At 41.4% G+C, this 18,941-nt stretch overlaps 2 protein-coding genes across 2 annotated transcripts; both read left to right on the top strand.

Moving 5' to 3' along the window:
• The first annotated feature begins 354 nt into the window (after positions 1 to 354).
• LOC139443319 (uncharacterized) lies at positions 355 to 3,147 on the top strand. Its single transcript, XM_071224299.1, has 2 exons — positions 355 to 1,046; positions 2,028 to 3,147. Exons 1-2 carry the CDS (start codon positions 587 to 589, stop codon positions 2,378 to 2,380), a joined length of 813 nt encoding a protein of 270 aa, XP_071080400.1. The 5' UTR covers positions 355 to 586; the 3' UTR covers positions 2,381 to 3,147.
• A 4,514-nt stretch (positions 3,148 to 7,661) lies between these two features.
• On the top strand, positions 7,662 to 9,222 carry LOC139443020 (uncharacterized). The gene is made up of 2 exons (XM_071223943.1): positions 7,662 to 8,316; positions 8,605 to 9,222. The coding sequence occupies exons 1-2, from the start codon at positions 7,818 to 7,820 to the stop codon at positions 9,084 to 9,086; spliced, it is 981 nt and encodes a 326-aa protein (XP_071080044.1). The 5' UTR covers positions 7,662 to 7,817; the 3' UTR covers positions 9,087 to 9,222.
• The last annotated feature ends 9,719 nt before the right edge of the window (positions 9,223 to 18,941 follow it).

Below are 18,941 nucleotides of genomic sequence, written 5' to 3' on the forward strand. Positions count from 1 at the left end.
GGATAGGTCGTTAAGTGGGTCATTGGTATGCCCAATATCTATTTATGTTGAAGGTTGTCGTGTTTTCAAGTCAAACAGGTTTTGATTCAAGTCGTACAAAAACAGTATTGTCAACGTCTTAAGTTTTTAATCACCAACTCACTCGAACGCAACAACGTCCTAATATATATTACGTATCAATGCTATTTGGGATTTTCCCACTCTCCTTACTTCATAAATGATTTGAGGTGCGCCACTCGCTGGCCTATAAATGAGAACATCGGGCATGCAGATATATCAACTCGCTCTTCATGCGAATAGACAGCTAGCTGCTGTGTTGATAAAGGTGTCTATTGTGTTTAGGCGCTCCCATGAACTACCAAGAAACCATTTTCAAGCTACGTCTGTCTAAATGTCGAATTATTTTATATAAAGAAGTGATATAGTCAAGAAATGATAATTCAATGACATTTATAATACGGTTATTGTCGAACATTAAATATTACAGTGTATTCCTATAGTTTTAAAACTTATTTGACGTCGACAAGGTATCAATCTGTACAACCTAGAGTCAACTCACTAAGATTGCTGGGTGATCACTGGAAGAATGGCGAGACACCCGATGTTGTTTCAGATTGTATTCTTAACGTGTGTGTCATCCGCATTTACACTGACAACGTTCAGATGTCACAACGACCTGTGCGTGCGTGGCAAGCAATACTGTCAAGACAACAGACTGCGCTGTTATCATTGCAAGGACGTTTTCCATCTATGTGGAACAGATAAGATGCCACTTACTTGTGATTCGTACTGTACCCGTCGGACGATGTACCAACGAGAAGTAGCATTTAATTCTACAATTCAGGAATTGTATGGACGCATTCGAAACGTAACCAATGACACAGATCTCAACAGAAAACAATTGAAGAAATGGGAGTTTGATGATTCTGTGATCAGGTGGAAGTCAATCGCTCTAGCTGTTGCTAGTCTATTCGTTGTCTCCATATTCCTGGTCATAGTACTTGGAGTGAAATTTTGCAGATACCGTACGCTACTAAAACGAAAAGGTTAGTACTCTACTGTATTAATATGTACATTATCGTTGGACTCTTTAGTAAATCAAAGCTTTTAGAGAATTTACGTCATTACGCACCAGGCTATTTTCTAGCTATATGACGGCGGTCTGTAAATAATAGAATCTGGACCAGACAATCCAGTGGTTGACATCGATCTACGCAACTGGGATACGATGACATACATCAACCAAGTCAGCGAGACTGACCGCCCGATCCTGTTAGTCGCCTCTTCCAATCATGACTTGCTGACGACCAATTCTAAGGGGACATGATTTTTAAAAAAACAATCAGTCTCACTGATTTGTCATCTGCATAGACCGATGTTCATGAATGAGGAATATCTTTTGACGGTATGAGCAAGCGTAACCGTTGTCAAGCCGTTGTTCATTATATTTTCTTCAATAACAAAAGCGCTTTGATTGGAACTCCAATCATTCCAGTTGACGAGTGTCAAGTGTCGGGTTTTCAAGTATCAACAACTTTATGTCCATTGGAAGCATATCATCCTCGATTATCCAGTGCATTGAATCTCGATTCCATTAGGATATATACGTTAGACATTGTCGTCACCATAGCATCGTTTTTTATCTCATTTGAATTAGACTGAAGCAGTCACCAAAGAAGACTAAATAAAATACCTCGGATTTCTTAATTTACTTTTAATTTCATACAGGAAACAGTTACTTCTTCCAGTCTAGATTTGAACGAGACGACGCTAAAAATAGCCACCCAGTCAAGGTACATGTCATAATCGAATGGAGATAAAATATACTGGATATTCATTTTGCATACACATCATATCATGAAATGGATCGTTATAGACCCAATACAGGCATGCACACAGAAAATAGTTCTATTCCACTTTTGGCAATATTCCAGCAATATCACGGCGAAGGACACATACAAAAAAAGTGACGCATACAAAACATAGCGTAGATGGCAATGGTTTATTTTACACCTATTTCATTTCAGGAATTGAGCAGAACAATCTCGTTGAAGACCAAACTCACGGAATTGGACGCGATGCCACAGAATTGAAATGTCTAATCACTGTTGCTGATAATGGCGGAAACAGAGACAGTCAGGTATCTGTCGATAGTGCTTTGGACACCACGACATCGTATTCTGACAGTTCCTCAAGTCTACACAATACACAGAGCTCAGGTGGATTTTCTGTTCCTGTACCGGAAGTTGGTGAACCATGTAGTGGAGATCAATCCAACACGAGGCTCTTGGCAGCAAATAACTCTAATTCGAATAACAGTGCTTTTCTTACTACTGCAGAGCAGCATACATTCCACAAAGGCCTTCAGACGGTTTCATAATAAGTTTTTCCCTCCCACTGTTTTGTACAGGATACGAACATTATCCTTCTTATGTTATAATGTATACATGTATTTATTGTTTTATTGTGTCTTATAAGTCTAAATGCGAGGCGTTGCCTTTAGAGTATATAATGTTCATTTCACATTTATATATTCAGTAAACTACGGTTATAACGAACTCGGAGGGACCACTAATTTTAGTTCATGATAACCGTAGTTCGTTATAAGAATATACACAGCATTTATACAACAAATGGTCGGGACTAAAAAATAAGTTCGTTATATCCGTCAGTTCGTTATAAGCGTGTTCGTTATAAATTGTACACCGCTTATCTAACGTGTGACACGTAAATAAGCTATTTTTATCTGTGTGTATTGTATAAAGATGAGGATGCTGTTGGCCGACAACATTTGAAAAGTCGCCAGCTGTTGTGGAAGTTTCGCGCATAACCGATACATACGCAACACATACGCAACATTTATTTATATTTATTCTATCGTATGGGCCTGACAAAGCATCCTAAGAGTACAAGGGGCGGCTCAAATACGAGTGTGATGCACACTCTACATGTCGAACCGGGTCATCTGTGGCAGCTTGCGTGAGCCAGTCCATATCCGTTTGACCTAGGTTGCCCCACCTACAACCGGTGTGTACAACTCTTTTATCATATAATGGGTAGGATAAAGCCAACGGATAAAAACGCACTCACCTACCCAGAGTTCCATGTGGCTGGCAGCCAGCCAGTATAGTACCACAGGAACTCGATGATAGCATGTATAACATAATATATTCGTAAAGAAAAAAATCTCACTCCTCTGTAAACATATAGACAAGGTCTATGTGTATATAGAGGGGTGTGATTGTTTTCTCTATACGATTATATTATGTTATACACGCTATCATCGAGTTCCTGTGCATAGTACCTCTGCCACAGACCCGTGAAGATTCCGGGGTAGAAGAGGTCTTCAGCAACCCATGCTTGCCGTTAAAGGTGACTATGCTTGTCGTAAAAGGCGACTAACGGGATCGGGTGGTCAGGCTGGCTGACTTGGTTGATACATGTCATCGATCCCAATTGCGTGGATCGATGCTCATGATATCAATCGCTAGATTGTCTGGTCCAGACTCGATTATTTACAGACCGCCGTCATATAGCTGGAATATTGCTGAGTGCGGCGTTAAACAACAAACCAACCAACCAACCTCTTCCACAGGCCAGCCCCATGTGACGATTCGTCACGTCTTTCACAGTCCATTCAAGATATTGCATATGCTTTTCATCCGTTTCATGTTTGACAAGTGTACACATTTTCATAAACAAATGTCAAAGAATGGTTACGGTTCATTATTCATTAAGAAAGTATCCCAATACGTGAACATCTTCTTGTAGTTATCCTTTGTTTACATTGGTTCTACGTCATCGAAGCCCAACGGAGAGCTAGCGATACGGTCACTTTGATGTATAAATAGATATTGTCATGCAACTCACTGTCGCAGTAGTGGTAGCATATCTATATAATTATGCAAAACAATATGTAAAGCGCCCCCAAATACTTGCATTAGTCCGTTCTATACTGATTTCTGAAAAAGCGCGTTTGTTTACAAACAATGGAAAAGTCCGGTAACGTGATATGCAAATTAGCCTGTGGCAGTGGTGTTATGCCGAGTCACCACTGCACCGGAGTGTGATTAAAAACGTACCCTAAAAAAGTTGGATTTGGCCGAAATATGTTTTGAATTATTTTACCGTGTTTCGTCTTGTCGCTGTGTGTACATCTGACTGCACTTCGTAACTTATGACAGGACAGACTGTCAACAACGTCTGACCTTGACAGTGACGTCTCATAGACTAGGGTAGCTTCCCTTTGACAAAGGGCAGTTACTCTGGCGGACACACCGATGGATCGCCGCGAAAGGCAAGTAAAACAATTAGTGTAGGCAATTGTTGTTTTTCGTTTATGTTTTTTCGCAACTGTACAAGAAACATGTTTCAGTTGGAACTATATTGGCTACTGTCACTGTCCGACTGACACATCACTTACCCTGTGACGTAATATATATCAATGCGCACATTCCAGGAAAACTTGCAATGTTTCGGTAAAGTTGTGAGAGAAGTAAACGATTTTCAAGCACAGAATTGAAGAGTGGCATTATATGATAAAGAGGTTATCACGCTTGTGTGTTTGGAGATGGTAAATATCATGTATTAGGAATAGACAATATGTAGTCAGCTCGCCAAGGCTCGCTAAATACAATGTTTATTCTTAATACAGGATATTTACCATCCCCAAACACACTCGCGTGATAACCTATATTTATTACCCATATGGTTAGAAAGAACCCAGTTAAAAAAAATCGCATTTGCGCTTGTGCATATATCACCAGCACGTGATCGTTTATCTCATGCATAATACTATCATTTATATGATACATATTAAATGTAAAAATGCTGGGGGGGCCCTTGTCACACATAGAGTTTAACGCCAAGATTGTTGTTCTTCAACATCGACTTACGTAAGGTTAGTCGTGGCGTTACGAATGCTTTGTTAAACGGGCAAATATTTGCCCCCCTGTCAAAAAAAAGTTAACTACAGCCTTGTGCGCTGATCATATGCAGAATTTCTGTGTTAAACCATTCATTCTTGGGTAAACTATATTTTATGAAGTTAACATGTCCCCATCACACTGCGGCCACAACTGACGTATCAAAGCCACTCAGCAGCAGTGATGACATCCGTCTCTTTCGTTAATTGTGACAAATGTTCTTGGACAACAGAACGGTTTTGTTATGCCATAGATAAAGAAAAATATTGCAAATTAAAAATTATAAATTTAGTTCCTACAAATTTATACGTACAAACTATAAGTTTCATGTTGTATTCCCATTACTGCCATTCATAGTCCATATATCGAATGTCTTTTAGATTTAGTCACTCACGCCGAAGGCCCCGGATTCGATTCCTCGGATGGGCACAATGTGTGTCCCCGCTGTGATATTGCTGGAATATTTCAAAGGCGACGTTTATCCGTACTCACTCACTCACTCAAAGCGCCATCTGGTTTCGCTGTTTTAGTTTAAAATAAAAGTTTGCATGTATGTAACGTGTTGGAAGTATCGAAGAAATATGAATAGTCCTTGAACACATCCACTCTCCATACAAAATCCCAGCATCACCCAATTCAATTCAGTTTTATTCTTTATAAACCACCCACGGTGGTTTGTTTGTTTGTTTGTTTGTTTCTGTGTTGTTTAACGCCACACTCAGCAATATTCCAGCTATATGACGGCGGTTTGTAAATAATCGAGTCTGGACGAGACAATACTGTTAAAAGCGGCGTTAAAGCCAACTCGCTCACTCACTCTCTCACTGGACCAGACAATCCAGTGATTGACATCATGAACATCGATCCACGCAATTGGGATACGGTGACATGCATCAAACAAGTTAGCGAGCCTGACCACCCGATCCCATTAGTCGCCTCTTACGACAAGCGTAATCGCCTTTTACGGCATGCATGGTTTGCTATTCTCACTTGGCTCCTCACGGGTAACCCAAGGCTAACAAGAGTTTACATGATGCATTATGATACACATTATACGCATTCAATACAGCTATGTACATCAAGATGGTGTGTTTACACGGCTATTGTTTAATAGATTGCATAATAATTGTGACAAATGTTGCTAAAGGTTTAAGATCCTCAATGAGGTAGGACAGAATAAACATTTACAGAGTATGGAATCGTTGAACGGCAGATCTGAAGTACACCCTCCATTTTAACGGATTACACCAGAAAAGAAGCCAACACGTCAATAGAAAATTTCATAGTTTTAGTATAAAAATGGCAAAATATACCAACTAAAATGTGCACACAAAATGCATAAATGCGTAATGTACTACCACACAAAAATATGTACACATTCGTCTGGTAATACGGATAATTCTTCGTGTTCTTTGATGCGATAATTAAAACAATGCCGTTGGCGACTCTGCTTGTAAGAGGCGACTAACGGGATCGGGTGGTCAGATTCGCTGACTTGGTTGATGCATGTCATCGATCCCAATTGCGTGGATCGTTGCTCATGTTATCAATCACTGGATTGTCTGGTCCAAACTTGATTATTTACAGACCGCCGTCATATAGCTGGAATATTGCTGAATGCGGCATTAAACAACAAACAACAAACGTTAATATGACAGTCAAATTACATTTTTTGCAAGTATTCTTTATTTAGATAGTTTAACTGCATTGATTTAACTGATTCTTGTATCTACATTATTCTGAACGTTGAAAGGAGGGACACCGAAATACACAGTGTATGTGGTGCCTATGAGATATTGAATAGTTTCTTGGTTTTATTTTGGTATAATGAGTGAATGTTATTTAACGCCGCTATCAGCAATATTCCAACTAAATCACTGTGGCTAACAAAGATCGGGGTAGGGCGATGGGCAGTCAGCCATATTCTCGACATTCCAGTAGTGTAATGACCTCATTTTACGATAACTCCGTACACACAAACCTTACCACATGATGTGATAAAAAATCATAAAATCCGGTTAATGATAATTTGTCCTGCAACCAGAGTATATGTTTTTCATGAAAACAAAATTTAACAAAGCAAGGTTAGCCAGCTCTGTTCAAAATCAGCATTTAGGAAATGAATGTCAAGATGACATAAAGGTATAGTGTGACAAAATAGGTCACATACTATATGTCACATACTATATATATAGAAGCGAATACATTGCCTATGAGCTCTTAATATAATAATGGCAACTTTCCAGGTGTAAATAAAATATCAGCCGGTTTCTCAGAATTCTCAGCAACAATTGCGAAACATCGACATGTACATAGGTATAGCAAGTTGAAGGTAGGGCAGCTGTGAATTATTAAACGGATGTTTTAAATGTATACCACATGTATTTGTGTGTAAATTATCATGCATGGTGACCGACTACGGTGACACAGTACTATTCCTGTTCCTATTAATCACGTCTGTAACAAATAACCTCGTGACAAACAGCTATTGCACCACGTCTTGAAAGTAGGTTCATATAAGATGAAACGTGTTATACGTGATATAATATGTTCTTGGTGCTTGCCGTCTTATTTACGAATGTCATCAATAATAGTATCCTCGAATATGCATTGCATTATATCGAATGTTCTAGCTCCACGCGGGGTAAGCTTTATAAATAGATTGGGTTTTCCAGGCTTTTTAAGGGAAAGGGGTTTTCCCATAGCATATGCAATATAAGCAACTTCGAGCAGTTTTTGCCATTTATACAGACCCTTTCGAACGTGTGACGTGCATGTAGTGCCTTCCTGTTGATTAAATGTTTCTTCAAAAAAGATCGGAGCTTCATACTACAACACAGTAATCACGTGTGTCTTTTGTAAGGGGATTGTTGACAGCGAGTTCGTTCCAAGATGGCGTCGCCCAAGTTGTACCTAACGTGTTTCGTTGTTCTTTCCATGCATACTGGACTGACACACGGGTTTCAGTGTTTCCGAGACAGTTGTGGAGCCGGCCGGCAATACTGTGTGCAGGAACGACAGCGATGTTTTCACTGCTCGGACAGGGAGAGTGAATGTGGCCTGGCCACCATGCCCAGTGACTGCGCTGCGTTCTGCTCAGAGGTGGTGTTAAGAAACAGATTATCGGAAATAAACGAAACAAACGAGAAACTCGAAACACAGGAATTGCAGTGTATGGAACATTTGAACAAGAGCCACGCTGAAATCATGCAACTCAAAGAACAGATCACTGACACACAGCAAAAATATGGAATTTTGAAAATCAAAAATACAGAGCTCGCGAAACAAGTTTCTGAGCTACATAACAAAACGGAGTCAATGAACGTGTCGGAGAACAGGAACACGGAAACCCATTCGAAGAGGATAAGTCATCTCCAAAACGTAATCAAAGGTATAAGTTACTATTTGGTAATCATTAATATGGCATTCATGTATTGATATAAACGGTATGATAAAAACAACAATGCACTCGCATATGTGGGGAGGATTGGTTTTCCCCCTCCCTCTATGTAACATTTGTTCATGCCTTCAAGCCTTTATTGCGTTGCGTCACCTTTATTACGCATATGCATTCTTCCTCAATGGAAGGTCATGGTCACAGATTTATTGTCTGTAATGCACACACGTTTCATGTGGAGTATATATCTTACTCGATTTTGTTTTGATTCATTTGTTTCAGAGTGGAAAATTGGGTGTGTCGTTGGATGGGTTCTGCTATTGCTCAGTATTGTTGGGCAAACGAAGAAATGTCTACTCCGTCAGTTCAAACGCAAAAAGAACCTACCCGACGACGAGAAACTACTTAGCCAAAACGAACTACACGCAGGTGCAAGAGAACCTGAATCGGTAGTTGTTCTAGATATGAACAAAGAAGAAAAGCGTGTATCTGAATATCAAGACTCTGCCATGGGATCCGCATCTTCCCTAGACAGCGAGACTCGTGACAGTGAGTGCGGGAGGCAACACACTGAGGTCAATTTAGACAGCCGGCCAAAGAAGAGAGCAGGCCCGACCTCCGATAGTGGATGTGAATGTGGACACCCCCATGGAACAGGAGTTAAACCCTGTAAATGCAACCTTCCTGTTGCCCCAACTAAGGGAGAGAACTCTGAGCGTGCTGCTATGGCGGTGAACCCGACACCAATAATGACTGTCGCGTAAAATCGCAAGGCTTTATTAAATTAGATGCTGTAATTGAAGTAAGCCACGTTAAATACAGACATGGCACGTCTAAACCTGGGCTGGAATTATCATTGCATTGTACATAACCATCATTATTTTCTTATAATAAAACAATGTAAATAATCATTACACTTGTGGTTGATTACGAACAAAAAAACTGGGACAACAGATTTTGATCACAATGGAACCGTTTATACCACAGGTATGATTTCCTGTATTATGTGTATTAGCAGTTGGTAAGTTTAACGTCAAATGCCACTCGCGTGTTGAGATCAAAACGGAACAACGGTCAAAGGGAGGTAATCAACAAACTAAAAGAGTCACTCGTACAATCTACCCTTTAGCGCAAGAAGTCAGAAGTAAACGATCCATCAGTTATATTTTACAGAAACAGAAATTATTTATCAAGAGTAAGTAGGTGAAATCGTTACCTTACTACAACATATGGTACCGGACGTGGCAGTCACGTGACCATATAAAGTTTTGTTAAGAAACCGAATTCACAAGAAGCTAAACAATTAGATCTAACTTTCTTTCGAAATAATGGCTTCTGAGAACACTGTTTACGATGGCTCATGTTTCTGCATAAGTATCTCCTCTTTAAACATTTCGCAGGGAGAGACCCTGCTGTGAAGTTATTACTTCTCCATTTTGTGTGAAGAATATGTCTCATAAACGTGGCAGGTTTTTCAAATTACATTATTATCATTTTACGTGCGCCTCGTGTTCCTGTCCTTCAATATATTATCTCCCTTAGACCGTTGTTGATTTCCGTGTGATCTCTGTGTTCCTCTCTGTGGCATTTGGGTTGGACAGAAATGATAATAGAATATTTGCATTGGCTTCTTATTTGTAAATCAATTACTTCTTTATCGTTATTTACGTCAGCTTTGTCTATACAAATACAGACAGAGAGCCGTGACACGAAACAAAAATGTTTTTGAACCACATTGTTTCAATTTATCGATATCACTGTTGGCGAACGTACCCTATGTTTGTTTGTTGTTTATCAGCACACAGCAGGATTCAAGTTATATGATAGCCGTCTGTAAATAATCGAGTCTGGACCAGACAATCCCGTGATTGACATCATGAGCATCGATCTACACAACTGAGATCGATTATATAGGCATCAGCCAAGTCGGTGAGCCTGATCATCCGATCCCATTAGTCGCTCTTACGACAAGCATAGTCGCCTTTTACCGTACCCTATGTAAAGACATGTCCCTATAATACATTGCAAGTGATACCGTGACATTTTATTCGCTAACCAGGCAATTTATTTTGCGTTAATATTTCCATAAACTGGTAAAAAATAGGGAACGCCTTTCTGTTTCCTGAATATAGAACAGGAGGGGCTCGTGTTGGATTATTGCACAGAACGATGCCACTTATTACGTATTGTCGTCTAAATTGTTTTATTTTGTCTGTTAATGATTAAATATGCAGTTTGTGAAGTTATTAATGTTGACGTATTTATTTATAAGAACTGACTCAATATTCGTTTATGGATGTTTTATAAATGTAAACGCCGATAAGGCCATTTTGTGTATATCTGCGTTGTGTGCACACCGGTTTATGCTTTATATAATTCTTAAACAAAGTCTGACTGCACGATGTATGTATCCTTATCAAAAACATATTTAGCTGACGTTAAATTCTGTTTTCATTGTTTATTACGATGACAGGTAATAATAGACGTTTACTGTAACTGATGAGATGAGTATAGATACTATACATACATGTGTATGTGTGACCTTTAAAGTAATGCCCGTATTATGTTGCTAGCCCACTGAGATATCATGTCGCACTTTAACATGATATTAGTGAAAAGCATTATACTGACTCCGAGCCGACCAGTGCTTGTTTCATCGGGAAACATGTTCCATCTTTGAACGTCTTTTGGTATGACGCTGTCAGTGCGTCGAACACCGACGTCCGCGCTCCGGGCAAGCGTTCTATTGACAAGACAACGGGGGCGGTCTCCACAGTGTGTTACCGGGTGTGGCCAATTGTTGTACATGATGGCGCTGGTTGTGTCAGACCTTATCATCTGCTGACTTGACCCTTGTTTGTTTATTTACTGGCGGTATAGTTATGTATTTGAAATATTGTCTCACTGCGGCGTCAAACACCATTCACTCACTCCTGTCTCCAGCCTGTTCTTTCAGCGCGACTCTTCTGTTGTACGCTCAATGCTTGCGTGTCTGTAACTGTCAGAGAGCATCTGCTTAAACATGTCCAACACAAACAACAGCCACTTGAACTGTCTTTACTTTTCCCATGTGCAGACTCATATAAGCTGAACATATTTGTAAAGTTTATGTAATGCGTACATGTGTGCGACTGAAGTCCACCTGCCCGCGATCGTTGGTACCTATTTCAGTGCTTTGTGTGCGTTTGTTGTTTAACGCCGGTGCAGCAGGTTCAAATCAATCTCTTAAATGTTCACTCTAGAGTGAGTTGAGCCTTGGTTCAAATCACTCCATGGTGCATTTAGGGGGTTCAGTTGGGCCTCCTACAACGCGCTTAGCAATATTCCTCATATATGACGGCGGTCGGTAAGGAATCGAGTCTGGACCAGACAATCCACTGGCTGATATCGGCAACGATCCACGCCTTCAGCCACGTCTGACCACGCGAGTATCCTCTTACTTCTAATACAGGTTCCGCAAAAGTTAGGATTCGATTTTTTTTTATGCTTAACGTCGCACACAGTGAGTGAGTGAGAATGGTTTTACGCCGCTTTTAGCAATATTCCAGCAATATCACGGCGGGGGACACCAGAAATGGGCTTTACACATTGTACCCATGTCGGGAATCGAACCCGGGCCTTCGGCGTGACGAGCGAACGCTTTAACCACTAGGCTTCCCGACCGCCCCTCGCATTTAGTAATATGCCAGCTATATGACAGCGGTCATTGAAAAAAACGAGTCTGGACAACACAACGTATCTGGGAGGACACAACCTACCCCGGGTCCCCACTTCGTGAACGTATCTTAGAGGACACACTCTACCCCGGGTCCCCATGAGGTGAATGTATCTGAGAGGAAACAACCTACCCCGGGTCCCCACGGGGTGAATGTATCTGAGAAGACACACTCTACCCCGGGTCCCCACGGAAAGAACTATCTGAGAGGACACAACCTACCCCGGGTCCCCATGAGGTGAACGTATCTGAGAGGAAACAACCTACCCCGGGTCCCCACTTCGTGAACGTATCTGAGAAGACACACTCTACCCCGGGTCCCCACGGAAAGAACTATCTGAGAGGACACAACCTACCCCGGGTCCCCACGGAAAGAACGTCTCTGAGATGACACAACCTACCCCGGGTCCCCAGGGGGTGAATGTATCTGAGAGGACACAATCTACACCGGGTACCCACGTGGTGAACATATCTGAGAGGACATGCTCTAGCCTAGGTCCCCACGTGGTGAACGTATCTGAGAGGACACACTCTACCTCGGGTACCCACGGAAAGAACGTATCTGAGAGGACACAACCTACCCCGGGTCCCCACGGAAAGAACGTATCTGAGAGGACATGCTCTAGCCTAGGTCCCCACGTGGTGAACGTATCTGAGAGGACACACTCTACCCCGGGTACCCACGGGGTGAAAGTATCTGAGAGGACACAATCTACACCGGGTACCCACGTGGTGAACATATCTGAGAGGACATGCTCTAGCCTAGGTCCCCACTTGGTGAACGTATCTGAGAGGACACACTCTACCCCGGGTACCCACGGGGTGAAAGTATCTGAGAGGACACAATCTACACCGGGTACCCACGTGGTGAACATATCTGAGAGGACATGCTCTAGCCTAGGTCCCCACTTGGTGAACGTATCTGAGAGGACACACTCTACCTCGGGTACCCACGGAAAGAACGTATCTGAGAGGACACAACCTACCCCGGGTCCCCACGGAAAGAACGTATCTGAGAGGACATGCTCTAGCCTAGGTCCCCACGTGGTGAACGTATCTGAGAGGACACACTCTACCTCGGGTACCCACGGAAAGAACGTATCTGAGAGGACACACTCTACCTCGGGTATCCACGGAAAGAACGTATCTGAGAGGACACAACCTACAATGTTAGAAAAGCACCCATTTGGACAGAAAATGCAAAAACATAATTTTTTGTAAAATGTAGACATATTATTAAGGCGAATTACTCAAACGTTATCCAAAGGCGGATGCCGCATTTTAAAAGGAAGGGGTTCACAATAATCAAAATGTTACTGCCCACAACATATTACATTTGGTTTTCATACATATTATGTTATTGGTCTGTAAAGTACTTACACGTTTATGAATAGTATATGACATGTCCGAGTAATGACCACACACAACTTAAACATACATTTCATTATGAATATAGTGTAAACCTTCAGATTTACACACAATATACACAGTGCATAGGCGTGGAAACTGAATAACTCTACGCTCATATTTGATGACCCGTGTCATGTAAATATGTTGCTTGGGGAATCTGCCACATCCACCAAGAGTCATGCCGTTAAATAATGTTCTTCCAGTTCTAAAGAAATATTTACGCATGAACAGATTGCATAACTTTACAATGGGAGGCATCCCAGATTTCTGAAGTGTAGCATAGAATGGGAGTTATCATTGAATCAGTTATTTCAAATTGTTCAACTGATGTTGCCAAAGCTCCTTTGAAAACAATTTACAGATAAAACCGCCTTTCTGGCCTGTGATGCTGAACATGCTTGAGCTTTGGTCTGTACACGTTTGGGCGCAAGCCCCAATCCTAAGTATCTATAGAATGAGAAAGTTTCAGTAAGTTCACCCCTTCTCATTAGTGCGAGGTGGGCCACCATTTCTAAATATATTCTGCAAAAAAAAGAAAAGAAACGTAGTGAAATCGTAAATATCTGAGTTTTGCGGACATCAATACAAATTTAATACCAAAAAGGAATTGATCCTTACAGCATTGATTGGGATTGATTTGTGCGGAAAGAATGAGGTACTGCAGAAATTTGGTGAAAAGATGGAAAAAACACAACATGAAAGCCTGGCGCCGAAACACACCATCATGTAATGTCCGTGCAACGTCACTTTTTGGGCTATAAAAAACCCGTTGGGTTTTCATTTCATTTAGCAAGTCTAGATTACTGCAGAGAGTCTCCTTTTTATTATATTTGAATTATAAAAAGCTACAACATCCATACAAAAAAAACCAATGGAGATTGAGTGCCACGAATAATGCATCTCAGTAATATTATGATGTTCTACAACGTCCTAAACCTTTGCGCTCACCCTTAAGCAGGTTCTGAAAAGAGTAGTAATGCTAATGGACATATATGACTGGACGTGCAACCCTCCACACTATTATCTTTTCTCAATATATGACAATATGTGTTCGAATGCAGTTGTAGTGGTGGCCATCTGTGCCCAACCCGAGACACACACAGAAACACGGAAATAATTCAATGGCAAAAATCACAAAGATGACCAGCCACTGGTCCACCATCCAGACATATTACTCTCATTGTAACGTGTTTAACATAAACACTCCGCGTGTTTAAGACATACGACAATAACTACGATAGCTCGCAGTTGCCATCGGTCGTTCAAGTCAAACTCCTGAATGTACCGTTATCATTACCAGCGTAATAACGAATGACCCTACATGCTTATAACTTAGGCTTGTTTGTTTGTTTGTTGTTTAACGCCGCACTCAGCAATATCCCAGCTATATGACGTATCTGGACCAGACAGTCCAGTGACTGACATCATGAGCATCGATCTATCTACGCAATTGGGATACGATTACATGCATCAACCAAGTCAGCGAGCCTGACCACCCATTCCCGTTAGTCGCCTCTTACGACGCCTTTGCTATAGTTGCCTTTGACGGCAAGCATGGGGTGCTGAAGACCTATTCTACCCCGGGTCTATACTTTTGGTGTGTGAGTTGACTCATTTGCAGAGTTTAAACTAAACCTTGAACTTTTACCATTTTATCGATATTACAGCTTTTGTCACACGACACCAGTGCCTCATGGCGTCAACGTGGTGGCCGCGTTAGTCCGAGTAAGTGCGCGTATGGGGTGAACTGGTTCTCGTGGTAGGGGTCAGTTTAGCACTTGTGGAGGTGAATCACTGAACGGTCTAAGAAGTCTTCCACTAAGCCTGATAGTAATTTTTGAAAACGTTTTAACCTTTCAGTTTCAATCTCACAAAATGCTTTGAGCGGAAGCATGTTAATGTACTCATCAAAACCTTCAATAAACGTTGCTTTTAGACGTCGAGATTTTGCAAGAAATCTGTCAACGCTTAGCTCGATCTTTCCCAGGAAACCGAGAGCGCCGCATTTGCGCAAGGAACCTTGGCGTTGGCTGCATGATTACCAGATTTTGAACCAATCAAACCGTTCCTATGGTAACACTAATTGTGACCGACTGAATAGTTATATGGTTTCCCATTGTTTTGTTTATTTAGAGTGTGAAACGGAGGTGTGTTTATTAGGATTCACTTAGGTTGTTCAGCCAGCAATTGCCAGGGAACACTTTTATTACAAATCACAGTTTTAGATGTGGAATAGTCTTTCTGTGTGAGTGTATGTCATAGAAAGAGTGAGTGTACTTGTGAATCTGTGACTGAGTGAATGTGTATGTTAATGAGTGAGTGAGTGAGCGTGTTTATCTGTCCCTGTGGTAGTTAGTGAGTGAGTGTGCCTGTGCATCTGTGAATGAATGAGTAAGTGTGCCTGTAAATCTGAGAATGAGTAAGTGGGCCTGTGTATTTGTGAGCGTGTGAATGTGTGTATCTACCCCTTGTAGAAATATAACAGCAGCTATTCTCTCAGATCAGAGAATAGGCAGCATAGATTATACCTTTCTTATTACTCTTGATTGTTCAGACTTTTCGAAAAGAAGGAAACAGAATTAAACTGTGTATCTTTATCCACATTAGTTAAATGTAGCATATTTTTATCAAGAGCTTTTTTTGGCTAACTTCTTACTTTAGAACTTTCCAAGAAACCCAAGACTTCCTATCCATCTTCCCATTTCTATGTATAAATTATCATTGCTTAGGTGATTTCATGAGATTCAATACGCTACAAAAGAGCCCCTTGGTGCTATTAATCTGAAATTCGATATGGTTTAAATGTCTGTTCAATAACGTTATACAGTGCAAGAAGAATAAGACGCATACATCGACCAGGACGTTTGCATGATATTCTCTACATTTAGTTCATGTAGAGGCTGCAAGGGTCTCTTTATTAATCTGTTTGACCAGATACTTAAAGTAAAAAGATTGTAATTGGGGAAAGAGAAGACCATAGAATAGATAGAGAACAGAAGCGATTGTAATATTCACAATAGGCCAACGACTGTGGTATGTGTTAGTCGGAATACCGCCTTCTTACTGCATGGCAAATTTCATGATACTACTACTGGCGTAGTAACCGCAAAGACAATATGGCCGCAATGGCAGCCTTGTTTCAAATATAATCAGATTTCCGTGTTTACTGTTTAGAAACATCATCGCTGGGGTGTTTCAGCATATGTCGCAATGCAAAAATTAGCGACGGACGGACCACGGAAAACACACCTCGAAATATAATCACTTGAAGTTTATGTCCACGTGACCTTATACAAATCGCTGTCAGTTCCTTACTTTGGTGAAGAAATCTGTCACACAAATACACTGAAGTGTGGCCTCGATCACGAACACTAGAGTGCCCTGTTATTACTACCGGGTTGTAAAACTGGCAGGAGCGTCTTCTGGGCTGAATGCATGTTAGTCCTGACAAGAACCATCCAACTGGAGAGCTTCGTGCAGTTTAAAATTCTTTGATCACAATGACTACTTAATACTACGAGATTCTTGTAATTGCGGGCAATTTGGTTGCCTGGTAACAGAATAAACAGATGAAATGAGGAAGCTGTCGTATGTTGTTTGGGACAGGAAGCATCTTGTTGCCATCTCTCAACGCCTCGACTGATTGCAGTTCATAATGGGTTTCACGCGGTGGCGAAGAATTTCTCGAACTTTTGACATGATAATGGTGATGCTGTTGGAGTGTTCACGTGCATGTACCTAAACTAGAAAATTCCATACAAGGTCTCTCTCAGACTTGTCAAGTAAAATCCCCCGACCTCATTGTTTTTCCGTAACCGGATTAGTGGCAATGGCCTGTCTTGATTTATATTACATTTATATCACGGCGAGAAAGACTCCCGGCCATGCAGTTCGTGTGTGTGCATGCGTGTGTTGATTAACGCCCCTCTCAGCAATTTATAGCTGTATGACGGCGACACGACACTAAACGAGTCGGGACAAGACAAGCAAGTGACTGAAATTATGAGTGAGTGAGTATGGTTTTACGCCGCTTTTAGCAATATTCCAGCAATATCACGGCGGGGGACACCAGAAATGGGCTTCACACATTGTACCCATGTCGGGAATCGAACCCGGGTCTTCGGCGTGACGAGCGAACGCTTTAACCACAAGGCTACCCGACCACCCCGACTGAAATTATGAGTCGTCGGGATACGATGACACGCTTTCAACCAAGTCACCGAGCGACTAGCACAGACTGCTGGGAGTAATTCTTAACCAGACTCTCCACGGGATATGCAAGATGTTTACCACTTCAGTGAAATCCAAGAGCACGATTGTGGTGTTGACAAGCCAATGATCATATAATGGGATTCAAACTCAAGAAGAATCTATCGTTGCACGATAAAGGGACGTTTCTGCGTCAGACGCAAATGCGGTCGTCTCGAATATTGTTTTAAACATAAATATATTTTTGGTGTGAAGCTCATTCGTGAAACATAAGACACGTCTTAGATCTGCAATACTTCGGGCTTTCCTCTCTCACCAAGTTGACACGCCGTGATATAACTGAACTAAGATAAACAGATCCTACTTGTATCTGATTACATAAAGTTATTTTCCCTGACCTAAGAAGCTTTCCCATGACAACTGACGTAACAAGTCTCACGTACTTAATAACTTTGTTGGTTGTTCGCGTCATTTTTGTGGTGGTTTAGCTTACTGTGTATTATATAAATGGAGTTATTTGACGGGTATTCTGTCGAGAATCGTGTGGATGTTGGTTCTATTGTCAATATCATCTATGTATAAAGCAACATATCCCTGAATGAAACCTTTCTTAGGCCAGGTTCACACACCGCCGATTATGGCTCCCGTTTGAGATCAGACAGCGCTACGGCACGAAGAGTGAAAAAGTCGGATTACTATCCTTAATGATATGGAATGTCCTATCATTGTCTGAACGCAGTCGTATACGTTCGTAACAGAGTCCTACGGATCGGGAAAGGTCCAGAGAGGTCGGCCAAGCACTCCCAAACACAGCCATGGCATTTTATTCCAAAGACAGAAGTGTGGCCTTTCAGTTTAAAGGCATAGTCACAACATTTGAAGCGAAAAAGAGTGACGGAATTTAAATGAAGTGACAAAAGTATTAGCCATGACATTCAAGACTATAGACACAGTCAAGGCATTTCAGGACCCGCGCAAAACCGAGTAAAGAATAGGTCTTCAACAACCCATGCTCGCCGTAACAGGCGACTATGTTTGTCGTAAGAAGCAACTAACGGGATCGGGTGGTCAGGCTCGCTGACTTGGTTGATACATGCCATCCCAATTGCGTGGATCGATGCTCATGATATTAATCACTGGATTGTCTGGTCCAGGCTGTCGTCACACAGCTGTCATATTGCTGAGTACGGCTTTAAACAACAAACACACAATCAGACCTGAGCTACAGTCACGTCATTTCAGTCCAAAGATACAGTCAAGTCATTTCAGTCAAAAGACAGCCTTT

The sequence above is a fragment of the Haliotis cracherodii genome, unplaced genomic scaffold, assembly GCF_022045235.1.
Source record: "Haliotis cracherodii isolate W230 unplaced genomic scaffold, xgHalCrac1.p SCAF_5, whole genome shotgun sequence".
NCBI lineage: Eukaryota > Metazoa > Mollusca > Gastropoda > Lepetellida > Haliotidae > Haliotis > Haliotis cracherodii.